Here is a 19,233-nt window from a genome sequence, read left to right as displayed (position 1 = left end):
TACCGGAAGCAGAGTTATGACATCAGAGCGACGCAGTAGTCAGATATCCTCTCTTACCGCCATCGTGGATCCTGTGCCCTGAACTAGTGAGTACTTCTGTATTAAATCTACTGTCATCCAATGTTGCTTAAGCGCCTTTGACCCCTCAAACTGTACGTGTATTGATGCCTTACTATCCCTCTGTGCCTAATGGTAAGTATTTATTTATTTGGTGTGTCTCTTGAGGAAATACTTTAATGAAGACAACCAGCTGACTTCAAAATGGGGGAAGCGAGACGCGCTGCCTTCTCTCTTACGAGCTGGGGGCTTTGTGTGTAACAAATCGTTGTAATTCTAGGACATTGTTTAAAAAAAATCCTATTAGAAATAACTATGGTGATATTTGTGGTAAATTAATGTAACGTAAAGACAAATGGAATTTGCATTGTGTGCCAGTAATCACTGATTGGAAAGTTTATCTCGCCAACTAAACAAGCCATTGAATAACATGCTTAGGATAGAAATATGCACATACTGTGAAAGTATTACACTGACTGTACAGAGCCACTGACTGTACAGAGTCAGAGGTCGTTTATCTTTTTAGTCCACATTGTTTTGTTTTCATTTGCGCTCACTGAGTTTGTCTCATTCAGCGGCGGCGTGACAGTGCTGCTCTCGGTGACACACGTGAGAATGCCCATCACACTATACGCGCACCTCTGAATGGCTTCTTCCACTGCTCCTTTGTGTAGTTGTGGTACTGAATATGTTCTAGTTTGCATTTGAACGTTTGATAGAACTCAGAGTCTCTGTGCAGGAGACCTGAGAAATGTTATCATGTAAGATCGGTATTATGTGTGTTTAATTCAGGCTGTGAGACAGTAGAGGCCTAGCAGGAAGAGGCCTAGTGCGTCGCTACACTTAATTTAGAAAAGCCATCTAAGTTTGACACATATTTTCTTCACTTATGAGATCCATATAACATGTGTAATGATTTGTATTTCTGTTGCAGTCCAGAATGCCAGGCGAAGCCACAGAAACTGTCCCTGTTACGGAGCAGGAGATGCAGCAGCCACAGGCTGAGACGGGTGAGTACTATCTTTAAATGTGCATGTCTGAAATTAAATGTGGCTTGTGCAAAGGGTCCTGGAGCTATATATATATATATATATATATATATATATATTGGGCAGTTTTTCTCCATATAATACAATTAGGCTATTGAAAGATTGGACAGTTTGGTTTTTGTGTTTTCGCACCTGTTTCTGACATTCCAGTTTTGGCCATCTACCAGCTGTTGTAGAGACTTCACAAAGCAAGTTCCTCTGGTTGGAGTGGTCATGTTTTTTAAGCAGAGATGCTTTTTGAGTCAACTAGGGTGTGTCTCATCTCGCTCCTGAACAGTATATTGTGAACACGAATTCAGGCACTGGCAAGGGTGTTGACTCTCATAACTAGGGTTGTGGCAGGGTGGTCAACTAATCAAGACATCCAGCAACTGACTTGTCAATTATTTGGCAATTAATTATACATTAATATTTTTAGTGGTGGTGGTTTTAATGGGAGACGCATTTCTCAAATTAATTGAGAGACGTGACTTATTGGAGAACGTTTTTACATGAGGAGAACTTGTTGTGCTTAACACTGAACTACAGTCAGCATGGTAAAACCCTCTGCAAGAAGTTTCGTATCTTTAATGCTTTAGGTTTAGTCTTTTTATGTACAATACATAATTCAAGACAATCACTGTCGGACGTTAAATCCTCTTCTGTGAGTAATGCTCCAGTATTTTTGAGGTCCTGTGGAGAGATTAAAGAATAGTTCACCCAAAAATGAACATTTGCTGATAATTTACTCACCCACAGGACATCCAAGATGTATCTGAGTTTCTTCATCAAAGCAGAATTTAAGAGTTTTAGGATTTCATTTCAGGCCACCTCCTTTAAACAATGCAAGTGAATGTACTCCATTTTTTGACGGTCCAAAATGCATATTTAGGGTGCATCAAAATAATCCACATGACTCCAGTCGACAAATAAAGTTCTTCTGAACCCAAACGATTGATTTATTTTTAGAAACAAAGCAATACTTCTATACTTTTTAACTACAAATATTCGCTTCCGTACATCTCTGTGACGTGCGCTCTATGAGAGGGATCACGTAAGCTCGTTGGTAAGGTCACACGTCACGTGGAGGAGGAGATATTGTTTACAAGAGAAACTTGCACAGACCAAGCGCCGTTCACAAACCAAAACATTCTAAAACAATTTCAAAATAATATAAAATCAAATTAAAAATAATTTCCAAATAATAATTAAAAAAACATTACTGCAGTAAATAACCATCCTTTATTTCGGAGCAATGCCATTGCGTTATCTACTTGTGTTTGTTCTTTAGCAGAAATATATAGGCTATATGACTGTCAGGAATTCAAGCCACACAAGTTGTAGTTAGTGAAACCAAGTGCAAGAGCATTTACTGAGATTCACAGGGTTTACACAGTGAGATCAATGGTACAGGTGATATCACACAGAAGAGAAGCTTCTCAAACTGAAGAGGGTTTCACAAGGTTGATGTCTACAGAACTGAAGAAGAGGTAACAGGCAAAACAGCAGGGTAAGCACTAAACAGATATCGACGAAGATCAAGAGCAAATACAGACAGGTAAATAAACACTGCGAGTCCTTTGTGTGAGACTTGATAGTGAAGTGGCATGAAGTTGAGATATTTATGCAGGCAGTGATGAGCGAGTGAGCACTGAGGGAGGTGCAGAGCCCGAGGAAGGCGTGACAATGACACAGTTTTCACACATACTTGAGTTTGCTGGAAAAACAGCACGGGCACAGCCGATGAATTCAGATATCGATCCTTTGTTTCTTTCGATGGTCTGAAATCCTCAGGGGTAAAATGTTCACTGCACACCCTCCAATATTTGAGAGAATGTAGGGGTGTACTGATATCCAGGTTCAGTGTGATATGCCAGAGCTTCAATCGATCATGATCACGTATAGGCAATCGATGAAAAGTTAATATTTTTCCCAGCGTGCATTTTCTTTGGGGCTTCTGAAGGAGGAAGCATCCAGGATACACACGCCAAATGACCATTTTGAACAATACACTTATACAAATACAAATCTACAGCAAAGACAATTTAACTTTTGTACAGCTCTCCTTCTCTTGTAGACAATGACGCGCTTCCTGTCTGCTCCTCCACGTGATGCGTGACCTTACCAACGAGCTTACGTCATCCCTCTCATTAGCGGGCGTCACAGAGATGTACGGAAGCAAACATTTGTAGTTAAAAAGTATATAAGTATTGTTTTGTTTCTAAAAATAATCAATCATTTGGGTGCAGAAAAACTTTATTTGGAGTACATTCACTTGCATTGTTTAGAGGAGGAGGCCTGAAATGAAATCCTAAAAATCTTAAATTCTGTTTTGAAGAAAGAAACTCAGATACATCTTGGATGGCCTGAGGGTGAGTAAATTATCAGCAAATGTTCATTTTTGGGTGAACTATTCCTTTGAAGTCTTTTGCTGATTCTGTCTGACACTGCTTAAATAAATAGTTGCAGTAAATAAAGGTTTAATCTGCTTGAAGTCAAACTTGATGTGTAGCCGCAATATTATCTTGCAGTTCTGCGCTTTTGAATGTGCAGTGAGGATCGCCCTGATCGATCCAGTTACATTGAAGCACTTCATTCTGCATTCAGCATGCGCATAATTGGTTTTGTGCTGCTCTGTGTTGGAGCCTTATTTCTTACTTTTCTTACTTGGATAGTTGTGTGCAATATGATGTTATAGTTATTTACTCTGTTTTTTGAAAATGCGTTTGTTACCATGTTAAAGTGCTGCGCTTAGCATCCCTATATCCCTCTGAAACATGTCTGATCGAGGTCATGTGAACATAACAGAGCCTAATTCTACATTATCCTTAAAGGGTCATGAAACAGTCCTCTTTCAGCTCAAGTCCATCTCACAACCATTTTGAAAAATGCAATTCAACTGGGCGTGGACAGCTGTGAGTACAAGGGCCCCTCCCTCCCCTAGTTGGTGGGGTGGGGCAGGGGAGAAAGAGAGGAGCTATCTGTCATCTCAGTTGCCCATGCCAGCTCTTACTAAATATCAGGATAAAGTATGAAAAATTGTAAGATTTGTATAGCTGGCAAAGTTAAGTCTAACTAAATACGTTGAACACCGTCCATTTTTTCCCCTTTAAGGATCACAACACCGCCTGTTTCAGCACAGTTGAGTTCTCAAAACATTTTCAAAAGATACAGCCATTGGAGTGAGGGAAGGAACACAGCTGTCTGATCTAGTCACTCAGCATTATTTCACTAATGCAGTTATCAGCATCAAAGATTCTCACAATTGCTCATAACAGAATGTACAAATAAAGTAAACACTGTTTTGTAAGCTCACAATACAGTACACAGAATCACACTGGTCATTTTATATCTGTAATTTAATGCACAAATAAATCCCAATCCATATGTACTCTGTATTCAAAATATATGAATGTTTTTTTACACGTAACTTTTGAGACTTATTCCAAGAACTTAATTCACAAATATAAGTGCTTAGATCGGTTAACACACTTGCATTAAGGATGGATGGATTGACAGGGTGTGTGTGTCTGGGACAATCAATATAAACCGCATCTCAAATGAGCTCCAGTCAGAGACAGTCCACCTCACCGCACATCTCAAAACACTCATGTTAATAGATGCGTGCTGCACATTCATTTAAAGGGTTTTGGCAACGATTGAAAGACTATCCTGTCCCTCTGTCAGCAGCGCGCGGTGGGGACTCGCGTCGGTACTATCAACTCTGTCAACTGACACCGAGGCTGGTCACATGGTTTAATGAAGAATCATGAGACAGCCCGTTCTCATAGGATAAGGCCACGCAGTCTCATTAATGAGACACTGATGACGCAACGATGCACTATATACAGGGACACGTCACAACGTGTGACGTTGACTCAATGTTGATTTTAAACCCGGAAGAGGAAAATAGCACAAAAAATCATAACCACTTTCGTCTTCAAATTTAAAATAATGGATACTTTGTCTTCTATCATGTGTAACACTGATAACATCTCAGAAAATGTAGTTTAGTGTTTCATGACCCTATAACATATACTAGTCGTTCAAACAACTGACGACTAATCGCTTATAAAAATTGGTAGTTTTGCACATAGCTACAGTGAACAATGGGGCACTTATGACTCAATTACCTGCAACACGATTATTAAGTTGCACGTTAAAACAGAGCTGGTATTAATCAACTACAAAAGCAAACACAAAAAAGCAAAAGCTGTTTAAATGACACAGTTGTGCATTTTCATGGGATGTATTAAAATGTGCAGTGTTATGAAAGATAAATGACATGGATTAAGAAATAAAAATACAAAGGAGTGTATTTTTAATCATATTAAAGCTTAAAATGTACAAGTTCTTTCCCTTTCATGTGCACTATGGATGAGAGAAATGTCTGACTTCCTAGTCAGTGCCTTGACTACTGAACAAGGGAGCTGATTGAGACACATCCCAAGAGTTTTATTGTATTTTTAGGTCAGTGTGATTTAAATGATGCACTCTTTAGCTCTGTTTATCATAGCAAACAAGCACTCTAGTGTAGTTTTGTGAAGCTACATGAATTGGTTAAGTACAGGCACATTGATTGGTTATGTGATATATACTGAGAACATTAGTTGGTTTTGAAATATTAAAGGCTAGACCAGGACCCAAGAACTAGCCCAAGAGTTTGATTTGCCTGCACTGACTAGTATTGCACTAAAAGTTAAGGTGTGATTGTTGAGAACCTGTGCATCACTACATCTGTGTGCATGGAACATAAACCAATTCTGCATGACAAATCAACTCTACATTGTCCTAACCTTTAACAAAATTTGAGTTATTTCAACCTTTACATAAAACTGAATAGTTTTTTGTATTTGTTTATTTTTATTGTTGTCCATTCTGATAATGCAGATAAATTTAGATACTGTGTTGGTTCAGAGGTTTGATTTCTGTGGTATTTTCTGGAGGGATTTGTTTACGTTCAGGAATGTACTTGCAAAAGGCATATCGATCCTTACGAGGAGGAAAGGAGATGCAGTTAACTGCGTGTTTGCAAATTAAAGGCCTGTTCACATCAAACCCATTTTTCTGGTGTGATTGTTCATTCCGAACGAGCTTTTGAACGGTAACAATGTATTCCGATGGCACTATTCACAGCGGGTCTGACAAATCGTCCACCAAAAATCAGAAGGTCACTGAGAGTGGTCAGATTTTTCTTCAGACTGCAATGAAAACTGACTGACCAATGAGAAAAGAGCTTTTTGTTATTTTCCCCAGAGTCGCTGCAGCTGCTCAATCCAGCGCGTTGGTGGCACTAATCAACTGGCAAACACCGGCATTGGACGTGCAGTTGATACACTCCCAGAAAATTATATACTTCTAAATGTTACAATTCATGAACACTTGTACTGCAAACATAAACCCGGTCTGTTTTTGAAAGTTTGCTTATGGTATTTTGTCTTAATGTATATTATGTAATATGAATTTCAATGTCCTTGTTTTAGACAAACAAATTGCAGAACAACACTGCTATTTTTATTGCAAGGAAAATGTAACAAAGTATTGCAATAAAGAAAACACAGTGAGCAGTGTTTTTTAATATTTTTAATATGCATCATATTTTATATTATACTGTTATTCTCGATGTACATTGTTCCACATTCCATTTATATCACTGTACCTTGTGTTATATTATCCAGGCATTATAAAAAGAGAAGGTGGGTTTGGGAGTCTGGAATATAGACCTACTTGTAGCAAAATATTTGTGAAAATAAATATGAAACAGTGCTTTTTACTCACCTCACTCGCATAAAAAAAACACAGATTATATACTCCTCAAATGCATAAACATCATGGAAAGAACATAATGACAGTTATGCCAAATTAGGAAAATAAATGTTTATTATATTAATCTCAGCTGGAGGGTGTGGACAGAAGGCTGGTACAACAAAAGCACCGCCTACTGTACAGGAGTGAAATAGTTTTAGTTGCATTTGTTCGTCTCGCAAAATCATCACAGATTTGTTGTGAACAGGCCTTAAGAAGTCTGGTATGGAATACCAGTTTTTTCTTTAGAAATTATTCTAATGTTAAATGCTGTCACAGCCCTCTCCATTCAGACAAAACTGCATTCTAAACGTACTGCCCTCCATCCCTCAACACTTTTCAGGTGGGTCATTTAAAAGTCTGACCTGCTGCTAGCGTAAGACTTTTATCAGATTTGTTTCCACACAGTTCATTTCTGTAAGCACTTTAAAAAATATCTATACATTTCATTGCACTTTTTATACACACAAATATACAGTTTTATTTTTTTAAGGTTTTTTATTTTTAATTATTATTTCTTGGAGTTAGCTTATCTGCCTATGTGCTAGTGAAATAGCCCAATGGTGAAGGCCACCCAGTTTTGAGTTTACGGTTTCACTTTCTTTACACTTATCTTTCACATCTTTATTTGCTGAATGGGCAATATTGCAATTGCTTTTGAAAAATGAATGATTGACATTTGCAATTTTTTTTTTTTAGTACTTCATCAGTAATGGTCAGTTGGACTTGGATGTGTTGGCAAATACTCTGTTATTAATAGTTTAACTTATTTAATATGAATGTTTTAATAGTTTTTTTTTTTAGGTACTGTGGTTCATTGACAATTCGTGGCTGGTACATGCATGTTTACAGAGACTCACAGTTCCTAACCACATATTTATGGTGTGTTTTGTCATCATTTTGCAAAAGGTTTGTGGTGCAATATAACGCCTTTGTGCAGTTTCTTGAAGGCATCCCCCATAATCAGCATGCGTGTGAAGATTTACACCATGCAACTTTGTGATTACCAAAAAATCACTCTAGCCCATTTATTTCCATTAGCCACACCTGCTGGTCCTGTGCTTCCCCCTGTTGCTGTGACCCCTGTTCCCTCTCAGGCAAAGCCTAAAGAGGGCAAGACTAACTTCAAGCTGTCTACATCTCCTCACACCACTACTCCTAAACCTGTTCCTGCTGGACGCAGGAAACGCTCCTCTTTATCTGCCTCCTCAAGCTCCCCCACCTCTCCCAAAACTGCCTCTGGCCCTCATGCTACCCCACCATGCTCCCCCCTGGCCTCTCCTCCAGCTGACACTCCAGTTACTGGAAAAACTGACCAAACTGCTCCCAAGGTTGTAAAGGCTGGCAAACAGGGAAAGCAACAAAAAGCAAAGAATATTCAAACCTGCCGAACATGAGCTTTTGGTTGCACCTCCCACCACCACTAAGTCTGCTCAAGAGTGTGCACCAGTTGCAGCTCTGCCACCTCTTGCTATATCAGCACCAGCGGTAGCAAAACCAGCTGGAGATGCAGCTGTTTCCCCTGTCTCTCCCAAAGTTGCTGTGGCTCCTGTGGCTTTTAAAGTCAACACCAAACCTGCTGCCCCTGCACCCAAATCATTTACAGCAGATATGGCCTCCAGTCCACCTAAAGTGGCTGAAGCTCCCAAGGCTCCAAAAGTATCAACCACTGCGGTTTCAGAACCCAATAATTCTGCACCTCCAAAAGCAGCAGCAGCTAAACCTGGCCCTGCTCCAGTGCCAGACGTGAAGCCAGCCCCTGCGAGCAAAGCAGAGTCTCAAAAACATAAACCATCTGTGGCCACCCCAAAGCCAGCTCCCTGGGTTACGCCTTCAGTATTACAAGATGATGATCTCCCACCACTCATACCACCTGAGAATCCTGTTACAATGCCTTTTTTCCCCCCCATGCTACCTAGCACAATCCCTGTAGTAACTCCAGCAGCTCCTAAAACTGAGCCTGTCGCTACCAATAAAGAGTCTGCTCCCAAAGTTAAGGCTGCTCCTGCCCCTAAAGCTGAGGCTGCTCCTGCCCATAAAGCTAAGCCAGACACTGCCCCTAAAGTTAAGTCTGCCCCTAAAGGTGAGCCTACTCATGTACATAAAGCTGCCCCTAAAGTGGAGGCTGCCCCTAAAGCTGAGGCTGCTCCTGCCCCTAAAGCTAAGCCAGACACTGCCCCTAAAGTTAAGTCTGCCCCTAAAGGTGAGCCTACTCATGTACATAAAGCTGCCCCTAAAGCTGAGCCAGACACTGCCCCTAAAGTTAAGTCTGCCCCTAAAGGTGAGCCTACTCATGTACATAAAGCTGCCCCTAAAGTGGAGGCTGCCGCTGCCCCTAAAGTGGAGGCTGCCGCTGCCCCTAAAGTGGAGGCTGCCGCTGCCCCTAAAGTGGAGGCTGCCGCTGCCCCTAAAGTGGAGGCTGCCGCTGCCCCTATAGCGGAGGCTGCTCCTGCCCCTAAAGCTAAGCCAGACACTGCCCCTAAAGTTCAGTCTGCCCCTAAAGGTGAGCCAACTCATGTACATAAAGCTGCCCCTAAAGTGGAGCCAGCCCCTGCCCCTAAAGTGGAGCCAGCCCCTGCCCCTAAAGCTAAGTCCGCCCCTAAAAGTGAGCCTACTCATGTACATAAAGCTGCCCCTAAAGTGGAGCCAGTCCCTGCCCCTAAAGTGGAGGCTCCCCCTAAAGCTGAGACTGCCCCCAACTCTAAAGGTGAGGCTCCTCCTGCCCATGTCCCCATACCAGTTAAACCCCCATCCATACTGGAGCCAGTCATCAGGAACGACAAGGGTATCTCTCCTTTACTGTCTGTCTGTTTCCTTGTCTTTTTAATTTTGTGTTCGTGTATATTGCCAAATAGGCTTTTTTTATTATTTTATTTTATTTTATTTTATATATATATATAAATGCTTTTGGATTGTTGAATGCACTCTGGGGCATATATCACTGGTTGTCCTTTAACAAAAACAGTGGTCTGTTTCAGAAGAGTTTCAGTTTGGGTGTTAAAGGGACATTGGGCCAATAATTAAATGGGATTTGCTTGAGTTTATCAACTATATAATCTCATTCTGAAGTGGAATGGTCATTTACTTTTACTTCCGTCTTCCAGGTTGTTTAAAATTGTGTAAAAAAAAAAAACTATGTTCACAGTTTTCCCAGTTTGAAGATTTGAAATATTTCTGGGTGTTTTAGGGTCTGGCACTGAATCTGACAGTGATGAATCTGTTCCTGAGCTGGAGGAGCAGGACTCTGCACAGACACAAACACAACAGGCACAGGTAAGTCACTGTATCAGCTTGTTTAAGTACCCCCTCCCCCCCGCATCTACACGTTGCAGTTTGGTCACTTCTATTTCATCTCACACGTGGAAATTATAACTTATTATTAATTTCACCGTTAGAAATCATTTCCTTTGATCTTGAGATTAGGGGAGAGTTAAGACAATTGAGGGTTTTCCATGAAACTGATCTGAAACTGTTTTTTTTCCCATAGCTTGCAGCTGCTGCTGAAATTGACGAGGAACCTGTCAGCAAAGCAAAACAAAGCCGAAGTGAGAAGAAAGCCAGAAAGGTGTGCCATTCCACCAAGAATCCTAGAAACTACATGAATCTCATAACTTCTAATTCTTCATAATGAATACGTTCACTGTTTTTAACCTTCTCTTTGCTAGGCCATGTCCAAATTGGGTTTGAGACAAGTTGCTGGCGTTACTAGGGTAACCATTCGCAAGTCCAAGAACATTCTATTTGTCATCACCAAACCAGATGTCTACAAAAGTCCAGCTTCAGATACATACATTGTCTTCGGTGAGGCCAAGGTAAAGACAAAAAACTACTTTAAGTAGTTTAATATTGGAGTGCATTTCTTAAGCTATTAGCCCTGTTGTGGCTGAAAACAGTTGTATTTCTACATGGCAACTTTACCTTTTAACCTAGGCTAGAAATCCTCTTTATGATGATTTAAACAGTTTGACTTTCGTTCTTCTGAGACTGATGAAGTCAAAAAAATTCTGTCCTGAGAGAGGAAACCGTTACAGTGATGGTGGTGCTAACTGAGCCTCACAAAGCAAGCTAAAATCATGATGGTTTATTTTCCTCACAGATTGAAGACCTTTCCCAGCAAGCTCAGTTAGCTGCTGCAGAGAAGTTCAAGGTGCAAGGAGAAGCTGTTTCAAACATCCAGGAAAACACACAGACGCCCACAGTACAGGAGGAGAGTGAAGAGGAAGAGGTGAGAGCTAATGCCATTGTTATTGCAGAATATAACCGCTGACTTCATGAAAGGTTTTGCTGTCTTAAGTGACATTGAAATGATTTATTTGCTCTGTATGTATGTGTTTTGATATTGGTTTAAAATGATAAAAGAATGAATTTATTTTTACTGAGTCATTTTTAACTGTTTACAGGTTGATGAGACTGGAGTGGAGGTCAAGGACATTGAGCTAGTGATGTCACAGGCCAATGTGTCCAGGGCAAAGGCTGTGCGTGCACTGAAGAATAACAATAATGACATTGTCAATGCTATTATGGTGAGTTTTAAATATATCCCAATTTAGGCAAATCAATAAAATGCATTATTTTGTTTTGTTTACACTTCACATGAATTTAAAAACTCTTCTGTGATGATTTAACAGTATGACTTTCGTTCTTCTGACTTTTTTCTGGAGCCAATTCATCTGTTCTGAGAAGAGCTCATATATAGTGCATTTGCATTAATTTATTAATGCATTAAATACAATGTCATGATATTAAGTTGTCTTGCTCAGTTTCATGTTTTGTATTTCTTCACAGGAATTGACAATGTAGAGATCAGGGACTGGGTCAAGCTAAGATGTTGCTGATTTGATCTACACTATTGTTTGTACAATTTATACCCAAGAGAAATAAAGGTGTGGCTTGATGAAATTATTCAGTTTGTTGTTTTAGTGGATTTTTGTATTGATGTAAATTATATTTATCATTATAAGGTACATTTATCATGAGAAGCTAAAAACATTATTTGCATAAAGCAAGGGAAAATAAACGTGCAAATGTTAACCTAAATAGCCGGCCCTACCATTAATTTCTTAATGTCTGAGGATAGATTTTTTTACATTTTGTTAACATTTTAATTGTTCAAAATAAAGATGACCAGTCAAGGTTGTCTTAAGGCACTTTTTCTGAAATATCTACTGATAGTGAAAATATTTCTAACAATTTAGCAAATATTTAAAATGCATTCATACAATGGGGAGAAGGTCACACAGGTTCATTTTAGGACCCAATTTCACAAAACTTAACCCTCAGAGACCCAGCATAGCAGAATTGCAAGATTTGTTTAAAGCAATTTGTTATATATATATATATATATATATATATATAAATAACGCAGCAAAAAAAGAAGCGTCCCTTTTTCAGGACACTGTATTTTAAAGATAATTTTGTAAAAATCCAAATAACTTAACAGATCTTTATTGTAAAGGGTTTAAACAATGTTTTCCGTGCTTGTTCAATGAACCATAAACAATGAATGAACATGCACCTGTAGAACGGTCGTTAAGACACTAACATCTTACAGACGGTAGGAAATTAAGGTCACAGTTATAAAAACTTAGGACACTAAAGAGACCTTTCTACTGACTCTGGAAAAACACCAAAAGAAAGATGCCCAGGGTCCCTGCTCTTCTGCATTTACGTGCCTTAGGCATGCTGCATGGAGGCATGAGGACTGCAGATGTGGCCAGGGCAATAAATTGCAATGTCCGTACTATGAGACGCCTAAGACAGTGCTACAGGGAGACAGGAAGGACAGCTGATCGTCCTTGCAGTGGCAGACCACGTGTAACAACACCTGCACAGGATCGGTACATCCGAATATCACACCTACGGGACAGGTACAGGATGGCAACAACAACTGTCCGAGTTACACCAGGAACGGACAATCCCTCCATCAGTGCTCAGACTGTCCGCAATAGGCTGAGAGAGGCTGGACTGAGAGCTTGTAGGCCTGTTGTAAGGCAGGTCCTTACCAGACATCACCGGCAACAACGTCACCTATGGGCACAAACCCACCTTCACTGGACCAGACAGGACTGGCAAAAAGTGCTCTTCACTGTCGAGTCGTAGTTTTGTCTCACCAGGGGTGATGGTCAGACTTGCGTTTATCATCGAAGGAATGAGAGTTACACTGAGGCCTGTACTCTGGAGCAAGATCGAGGTGGAGGGTCTGTCATGGTCTGTGGCGGTGTGTCACAGCATCATCGGACTGAGCTTGTTGTCATTGCAGGCAATCTCAACGCTGTGCATTACAGGGAAGTCATCCTCCTCCCTCAAGTGGTACCCTTCTTGCAGGCTGATCCTGACATGATCCTCCAGCATGACAATGCCACCAGCCATACTGCTCGTTCTGTGCATGACTTCCTGCAAGACAGGAATGTCAGTGTTCTGCCATGGCCAGCGAAGAGCCCGGATCTCAATCCCATTGAGCATGTCTGGGACCTGTTGGATCGGAGGGTGAGGGCAAGGGCCATTCCCCCCAGAAATGTCCGGGAACTTGCAAGTGCCTTGGTTGAAGAGTGGGGTAACATCTCACAGCAAGAACTGGCAAATCTGGTGCAGTGCATGAGGAGGAGATGATTCACTGCAGTACTTAATGCAGCTGGTGGCCACACCAGATACTGACTGTTACTTTTGATTTTGACCCCCACTTTGTTCAGGGACACATTATTCCATTTCTGTTAGTCACATGTCTGTGAAACTTGTTCAGTTTATGCCTTAGTTGTTGAATCTTTATGTTCATACAAATATTTACACATGGTAAGTTTGCTGAAAGTAAAAGCAGTTGAAAGTGAGAGAACGTTTATTTTATATATATATGTGTGTGTGTGTGCGTGTGCGTGTGCGTGTGTGTGTGTGTGCGTGCGTGTGTCACGGCTTGTTAGTCACGTGAAATTCGTCCCAAAAAGGAAATATGCTTAAAAATCGACATTTTTATAATCATTGGCTTCCTGGAAACACTTTCAAGGGCGATAAGGGAAAATACATAAATGTTCTTGCTTGGCCCTAAATCAGCAAAGTGTTTAAATTGTAATATGTAATAGATTTTGGTGACGCTTTGAAGACTATAATGGTGTTAAAAGGACTTTTATTTTGGAAAAACATCCAGCAATAAGGAACAGTCGGAACAAGATTTCACGTGTAGTTTGAGCAATATGAATGGCATATCAAAGCCCTACAATAATTAAACTTGCACCACAATGAATGTTGAATTGCCTCCAGCGCACATACTTGCATAAACACAAACATGAGAACTAATTAAACTCAGCTCGTGTGTTACCTAAACGTGTTGTGTAAAAGCGTGACCTTAGCAAGCGAGCTAACATGCATCGAAACTGCGCAGGTCAGTGAATGATGTGACTCCATATGTGCAATTATTAGACTGTAGATGAAAATTTCCTCTCACTCGGGGCACTGTATGATTAAGATGACTGTCAGCACATCATGGTTCCGAGCTTTACGTTGTATCAGATCCAGGACGAGCGTGTTTACTTCACAGCGGCTGCTCTGCAGTCATCAGAGAGGCTCCTCTGAAAACATACGGGTGAGAATTGGCTTCTGTTGGAATGATAAATATCAATATACTAAAGTATACCAATTGCATTGGGCTCTAAATGTTTAGTTGCATGCTATGCTCACACATAGACTTGTATTGGACTTCCTTGTGCATGAAAATTTGGAAGAAGCCCAGGAATAACTAAACTGCTATCAATTTTTCCTTTTCTGAGTCTGGAGCTCAAGACCCAGCATTATCGCCATGTGTATTGTTAAATATCCTGTTTATTTCATGAGATAGGTACTGTATGATGGAGAGTGCCCAATATGCGTGAAAGAAATCCGCTTTCTTCAGTTTCTTCAAAGAAACAGAGCAGATAAAGTACATTTTGTGGACATCTCACTGCCAGAATATGATGGGAGTAAATATGAAAGTGTCAGTTATGAGACGGCAATGGAAGAAATGACTGTCATTGATAAGAATAACAAGGTGAGTGAAAGAATATTTTCCTCTTCATCATGTAAAAAGTTTCAGGGTTCTATAGAAATGTATGCATTACAGGATGTTGGATTGTTTTCTTCGTTTGAATTTTAAACAAGTTGCTTTCGAAGAGGGGTTCTCCTAAAAAAAATTGTATTATTATTTATTTATTACAATTAAACATTTGTGCTTAAAATCTTTAATATCCTTCAGTGCTTTTGTGTGTTATTCTTATTTCAGATTCACCGTGGTGTGCCAGCTTTCACAGTAATGTACAGTGCAGTGGGTCTGGATTGGCTTGGCAGGTTCATCTCTCTCCCACTGATTAGGCCTCTAATGGACCGAGCCTATGATGTGTTTGCAAGAAACAGACTGAAGTGGACCGGCAGAGAAGGCTGCACAACTGGGCGCTGTGTAAAAAAAGAGAGATAAGGGTCAGAGCACTTTAAAATGGACTCAGCACTATAATGATATGTAAATGGAGCTATTGTTCATAACAGTGATTCAGTTTTCTTTTTTTGCATTTGATATTTACAGGACTTTGAGTATGAATAAAAGGTAAATATCTTATGTGCTCAGAATAAGTAATTTCAATTTGTTTTTTTAATGAAATAAAAGGATCTGAAATCTGTAGCCTACTAAACAGGCACTAAAAACGGTTCAAGGAACGAAAACGAAAACTGAAAACATGAGAAATGTTTTGCAGAACGTAACCGAAAACAGGAACAAAATTATTTTCAATTGTTCCGGAGTGATTCTGTGGATAAAGACCTTTTTAACAACTATGTATAATTACTACATATACATGCACGTTTGATCCAGATACAAGGAAAACATTATTAGAGGTAAAAAAAAAAAAAAAAGGACATTTCACAGTTGTTTCCAAGTCTTCACTGAATTATTGTTAGATATGAAGCAATACAGATTTTGCTGCTGTGTTTTACAGGTCTGTAATTAAAATTATACTTAACTGTTAATTAACTGCTTGTTATGATTTCTATGCTGATAAATCCACCATACAGGAAAACAATTTAATTGCTTATTTTGGTGTGGCAAGTGGCTTATTTTGGGCTTGTTTTTCCAGACCAGGTTGCTTGATTCTCTTGCGAGATCTGGCAACACTGCAACTGGTATTTCACCCCCCCCACCTTAGCGCAGAGTACTGTCCTTTTAAAAAGAACGTTATTAACTGTTCTTTTATTTTGTTCTAACCGGTAACCTTTTGGAAAGTAGGCTGCAGAACTTTTGAACCGGAACTTAAAAATACAGTTTTTGCTCAGAACGAACCGAAATGAAAAACATTTCGTTCTTAGTCCCTGCTACTAAATATGTACACTTACCCAGTCTACCAAACTTTACATCACCAGCACAGGTTTAGTTACTGTATTTTATTGTTTTATTGAGATTGTTAGCAACATTTTGAAAAGTTTGATTTTAAAATAGCTGTAGCAGTACAAATTTATCATTAATGACAGGTGATGATCTAAATAGTTATAGCATTGTAAAATAGCTGTTCTTTGTTGTGTAAAAACATTAATGTCCAATTTTTGTGCTTGTTACGTAGTGAAAGTGTTGTAGCCTTTACAATATTTTCTCAATGTAGGACTAAATTTAGCAAGGCAGTTATGGCATATATACATAGGCCTATATATCAGTAAATTATGAATGGTCCATGTCATGACATTGCATGTGGATTTGTACATGAGCTTCATAGCAATCAAAATTACCTCAGCATCTAAACTATTAAAACCAATGTGACGTGTATACAGGAATTTATTCAAAGTGGGAGGGTAATAATAACATCATAGTGTTGACACTTATAAGAACTCTGAAGGTGCACGATCAACCATTAGGTGCAGAAGAACAAATTGTGCTTTAATGGGGGCTGGCCACAGGTTTTGAGCTGCTCTCAACTATAAACTGACCAGTATGATTCTTACCACAGAGTAGGGTGGGATCAGAATTTTAACCACAACAGTAACAAGTGTAAACCCCACAGGAAGTCATCCAAGTGACAACAAGCAATGCATGTGTATTTTGGAAAGAAAGTGATCAATTTCAAACTTTAAAGACAAGGTCACAAGAAGAGGAGAGAGCCAAATTATCTTTAGTTCGTTTGCAAGGGCTTCAAACCTCAAAGTCATCCTCAAGGTTAAGTGTGCATTGCTGCATTGGGCTAAACTCAAGCTGCCCAACTTGACCTTCTGTCTTGTTTAAGAATATGCTGCTTATAATACAAGTTGATCATTGTATGAGCACATTTAAACTTTTACTGCACTTTACAGAATTCAAAATCAGAACTTATATTTAAAACAATATAAACTACCTGTTAATTCCAAAGGGACTGTAAACACAACTGCACACATTGAGTAACCCTTGATATCCCAAAGTATGAATACACAGATTTTTATCTGAATGTTGGTGCATTAATGCCAGTTGTATTATCTACTTTCTATCAGTCATTAAAATTTCAGTCACCTTTTATTATTATATTTGTTCTATTATAGAAAATATATTTTTTTAATACTTTATTCTTCAAGTAACCGATGGAACACTAGTGCAATTAAAGTTCATGGTGAATACATGTCTGTTAACAACAAGATAACTCTGGATACTAAAAGATGTGTCTAAATACTCATTTAATTTTAGTATGCATTCATTAATGTAAGCCTTAATATTTTACATGCTGAACAAATTAGAAAGTTGAGTTTTTCAGTATGCCTGGCATTTAAAGTCAGGACTTGTTGATTCCACATGACTAAGCACAAAGAAATTGACCTGTTGTGGAACTGTGTGTGCACAATGTGACATAAAGTCCCCTGCCAATCCTCATAAATCACAACAAAGAAAAGAGAAGCAAAGAGTGGCACCTCTCTCCTGTCTGCCATGTGACCCAACAGGCAACTATAAATATGGACTAGGGGTTCATATTTTTCTGACCTTCTTTTGACCCTTTAGTGCCCTATTTCAATGAAAGTTCTGAGCATGGTTATGTTGTCATTCACAAAAAGATTTACAATTGATTACAAGTTATTCACTTGGAGCAGAATCACTTTGTGGTTTTATAACTAATGGGAAAGACACATTTTGTATTATGGTATTTAATTAACCAGGAGGGGGCGTACAAACATAAATCACCACTAGATTGTAGCAAAAAGCAAGTATCTCTGGCTGCAGTGTGCAGAACGGGGCGGGGCAACACATTGGGGTGTGGCTACACGTGTCGCCCCGCCCATAACTTACTCTCATTGGCTCGGTCATCTTTTATTGGTGTAGCCTATATGATAGGAGATAGTGTAGCCTGATCATTTTAGTTCTGTTGCTCTTAAGTGATATGAAATTCTGTTGTACCTCACATGTCATTTCAACAAATGTAGTAGGACTGATTCGCTCAAATCTGTAAATCAAAAAGTTGTGCAATTGCACAAAGCCTTCATTATAACGCATGGTTAGAGAAATTAAATATGAATTATATTAATTATAAAATACGTTAATTTTTAATATCACCACAGAGTGAAAATAAAAACATTGTATCAGTGTTGCTATAGAAACATTTTAATTTATGACCCAACATATGAGTTATCAAAACCAACAGCACCATCTACTGTAAATTAACTGTAAATTACACTCCAATTCTCACACAAGTTATAAAGATGTCATATAAACGTATTTTCAAATACCCTAATATTTGGTAGGACAGAATACAAAACCCATGTTGTTCGTTCGTTCAATCATTCGTTCATAAGGCATGTGCTTGTATGCAATTCTCGAATAAACAGAGAGCAGTTGTGCACTTTTAGTTTCCCGTTTCTACCATAACAGCTCATCATCATGAGTGATTATTTTACATGAATAATAACAGTTTCTTTCATTGACCAAGTTTGCTTTATGCACGCCATCTGCATCTGCTGGATTTATTACTCTGCATTTAATGAATTTAGTCATTTTAATTTATGCCATCAACAATAGCAAACAAGAGGCTGATGAACTGATGAAAATTGTTATTCCATTCTTGAGATAGTTGCGGTGCTTTCCCTCATATTCAATATTGATTCATATTCATTTCTTTGAAGGATTGTAAATGATTATCTCTCATCCTCGCTCCAAAAATGTGTGCGTTATATCGTCAGCCTAAGAATTACTTTTTAACTGACATGCACACAGAAACCAATGCCAGTCAATAAATAGTCAGTTACAGCGGAAAGTAAGGCATACTGCATGAAGCATACATGCTATAACTGTTAATAATGCATGAGCACCAAACACAAAAAACACATATGCATGATCTTCAGTTGGCATTTGTTTAAGAACATTTTCACGTCAGTTTCAGCCTTTATA

The 19,233-nt window shown here is 39.1% G+C and overlaps 2 protein-coding genes and 2 non-coding genes across 6 annotated transcripts; all 4 read left to right on the top strand.

Moving 5' to 3' along the window:
* On the top strand, positions 1–11,792 carry LOC127420378 (nascent polypeptide-associated complex subunit alpha). Of its 3 annotated transcripts, none has more exons than XM_051662637.1 (8): positions 1–86; positions 992–1,067; positions 10,078–10,163; positions 10,378–10,455; positions 10,556–10,702; positions 10,987–11,115; positions 11,291–11,413; positions 11,676–11,792. In XM_051662637.1, exons 2-8 carry the CDS (start codon positions 998–1,000, stop codon positions 11,688–11,690), a joined length of 648 nt encoding a protein of 215 aa, XP_051518597.1. In that variant the 5' UTR covers positions 1–86; positions 992–997; the 3' UTR covers positions 11,691–11,792. The 3 variants fall into 3 exon arrangements, with proteins under 3 accessions (XP_051518597.1, XP_051518596.1, XP_051518594.1); XM_051662636.1 differs by lacking the exon at positions 1–86 and adding an exon at positions 174–192; XM_051662634.1 differs by lacking the exons at positions 1–86; positions 992–1,067 and adding an exon at positions 8,154–9,675.
* Positions 10,831–10,908, top strand: LOC127420612 (small nucleolar RNA SNORD59). The gene has a single exon (XR_007893828.1). It is a non-coding gene; the product is annotated as a small nucleolar RNA SNORD59 (small nucleolar RNA).
* LOC127420614 (small nucleolar RNA SNORD59) lies at positions 11,498–11,574 on the top strand. Its single transcript, XR_007893829.1, has one exon. It is a non-coding gene; the product is annotated as a small nucleolar RNA SNORD59 (small nucleolar RNA).
* A 2,119-nt stretch (positions 11,793–13,911) lies between the features above and the next one.
* LOC127420417 (uncharacterized) lies at positions 13,912–15,872 on the top strand. The gene is made up of 3 exons (XM_051662699.1): positions 13,912–14,463; positions 14,716–14,904; positions 15,136–15,872. Exons 1-3 carry the CDS (start codon positions 14,308–14,310, stop codon positions 15,325–15,327), a joined length of 537 nt encoding a protein of 178 aa, XP_051518659.1. The 5' UTR covers positions 13,912–14,307; the 3' UTR covers positions 15,328–15,872.
* The last annotated feature ends 3,361 nt before the right edge of the window (positions 15,873–19,233 follow it).

Source organism: Myxocyprinus asiaticus, chromosome 29, assembly GCF_019703515.2.
Source record: "Myxocyprinus asiaticus isolate MX2 ecotype Aquarium Trade chromosome 29, UBuf_Myxa_2, whole genome shotgun sequence".
NCBI lineage: Eukaryota > Metazoa > Chordata > Actinopteri > Cypriniformes > Catostomidae > Myxocyprinus > Myxocyprinus asiaticus.
This window is presented reverse-complemented; position numbering and strand designations above follow the sequence as displayed.

Excerpts from the sequence above, each read along its gene's own strand:
- LOC127420378 (XM_051662634.1), top strand. The coding sequence starts at position 8,502 with ATGGCCTCCAGTCCACCTAAAGTGGCTGAAGCTCCCAAGGCTCCAAAA. Across the intron at positions 9,676-10,077 it reads AGTCATCAGGAACGACAAGG|GGTCTGGCACTGAATCTGAC; the intron begins GTATCTCTCCTT and ends TGGGTGTTTTAG. Across the intron at positions 10,164-10,377 it reads CACAAACACAACAGGCACAG|CTTGCAGCTGCTGCTGAAAT; the intron begins GTAAGTCACTGT and ends TTTTTCCCATAG.
- LOC127420417 (XM_051662699.1), top strand. The coding sequence starts at position 14,308 with ATGAAAATTTCCTCTCACTCGGGGCACTGTATGATTAAGATGACTGTC. Across the intron at positions 14,464-14,715 it reads GCTCCTCTGAAAACATACGG|GTACTGTATGATGGAGAGTG; the intron begins GTGAGAATTGGC and ends TTCATGAGATAG. Across the intron at positions 14,905-15,135 it reads TCATTGATAAGAATAACAAG|ATTCACCGTGGTGTGCCAGC; the intron begins GTGAGTGAAAGA and ends TTCTTATTTCAG.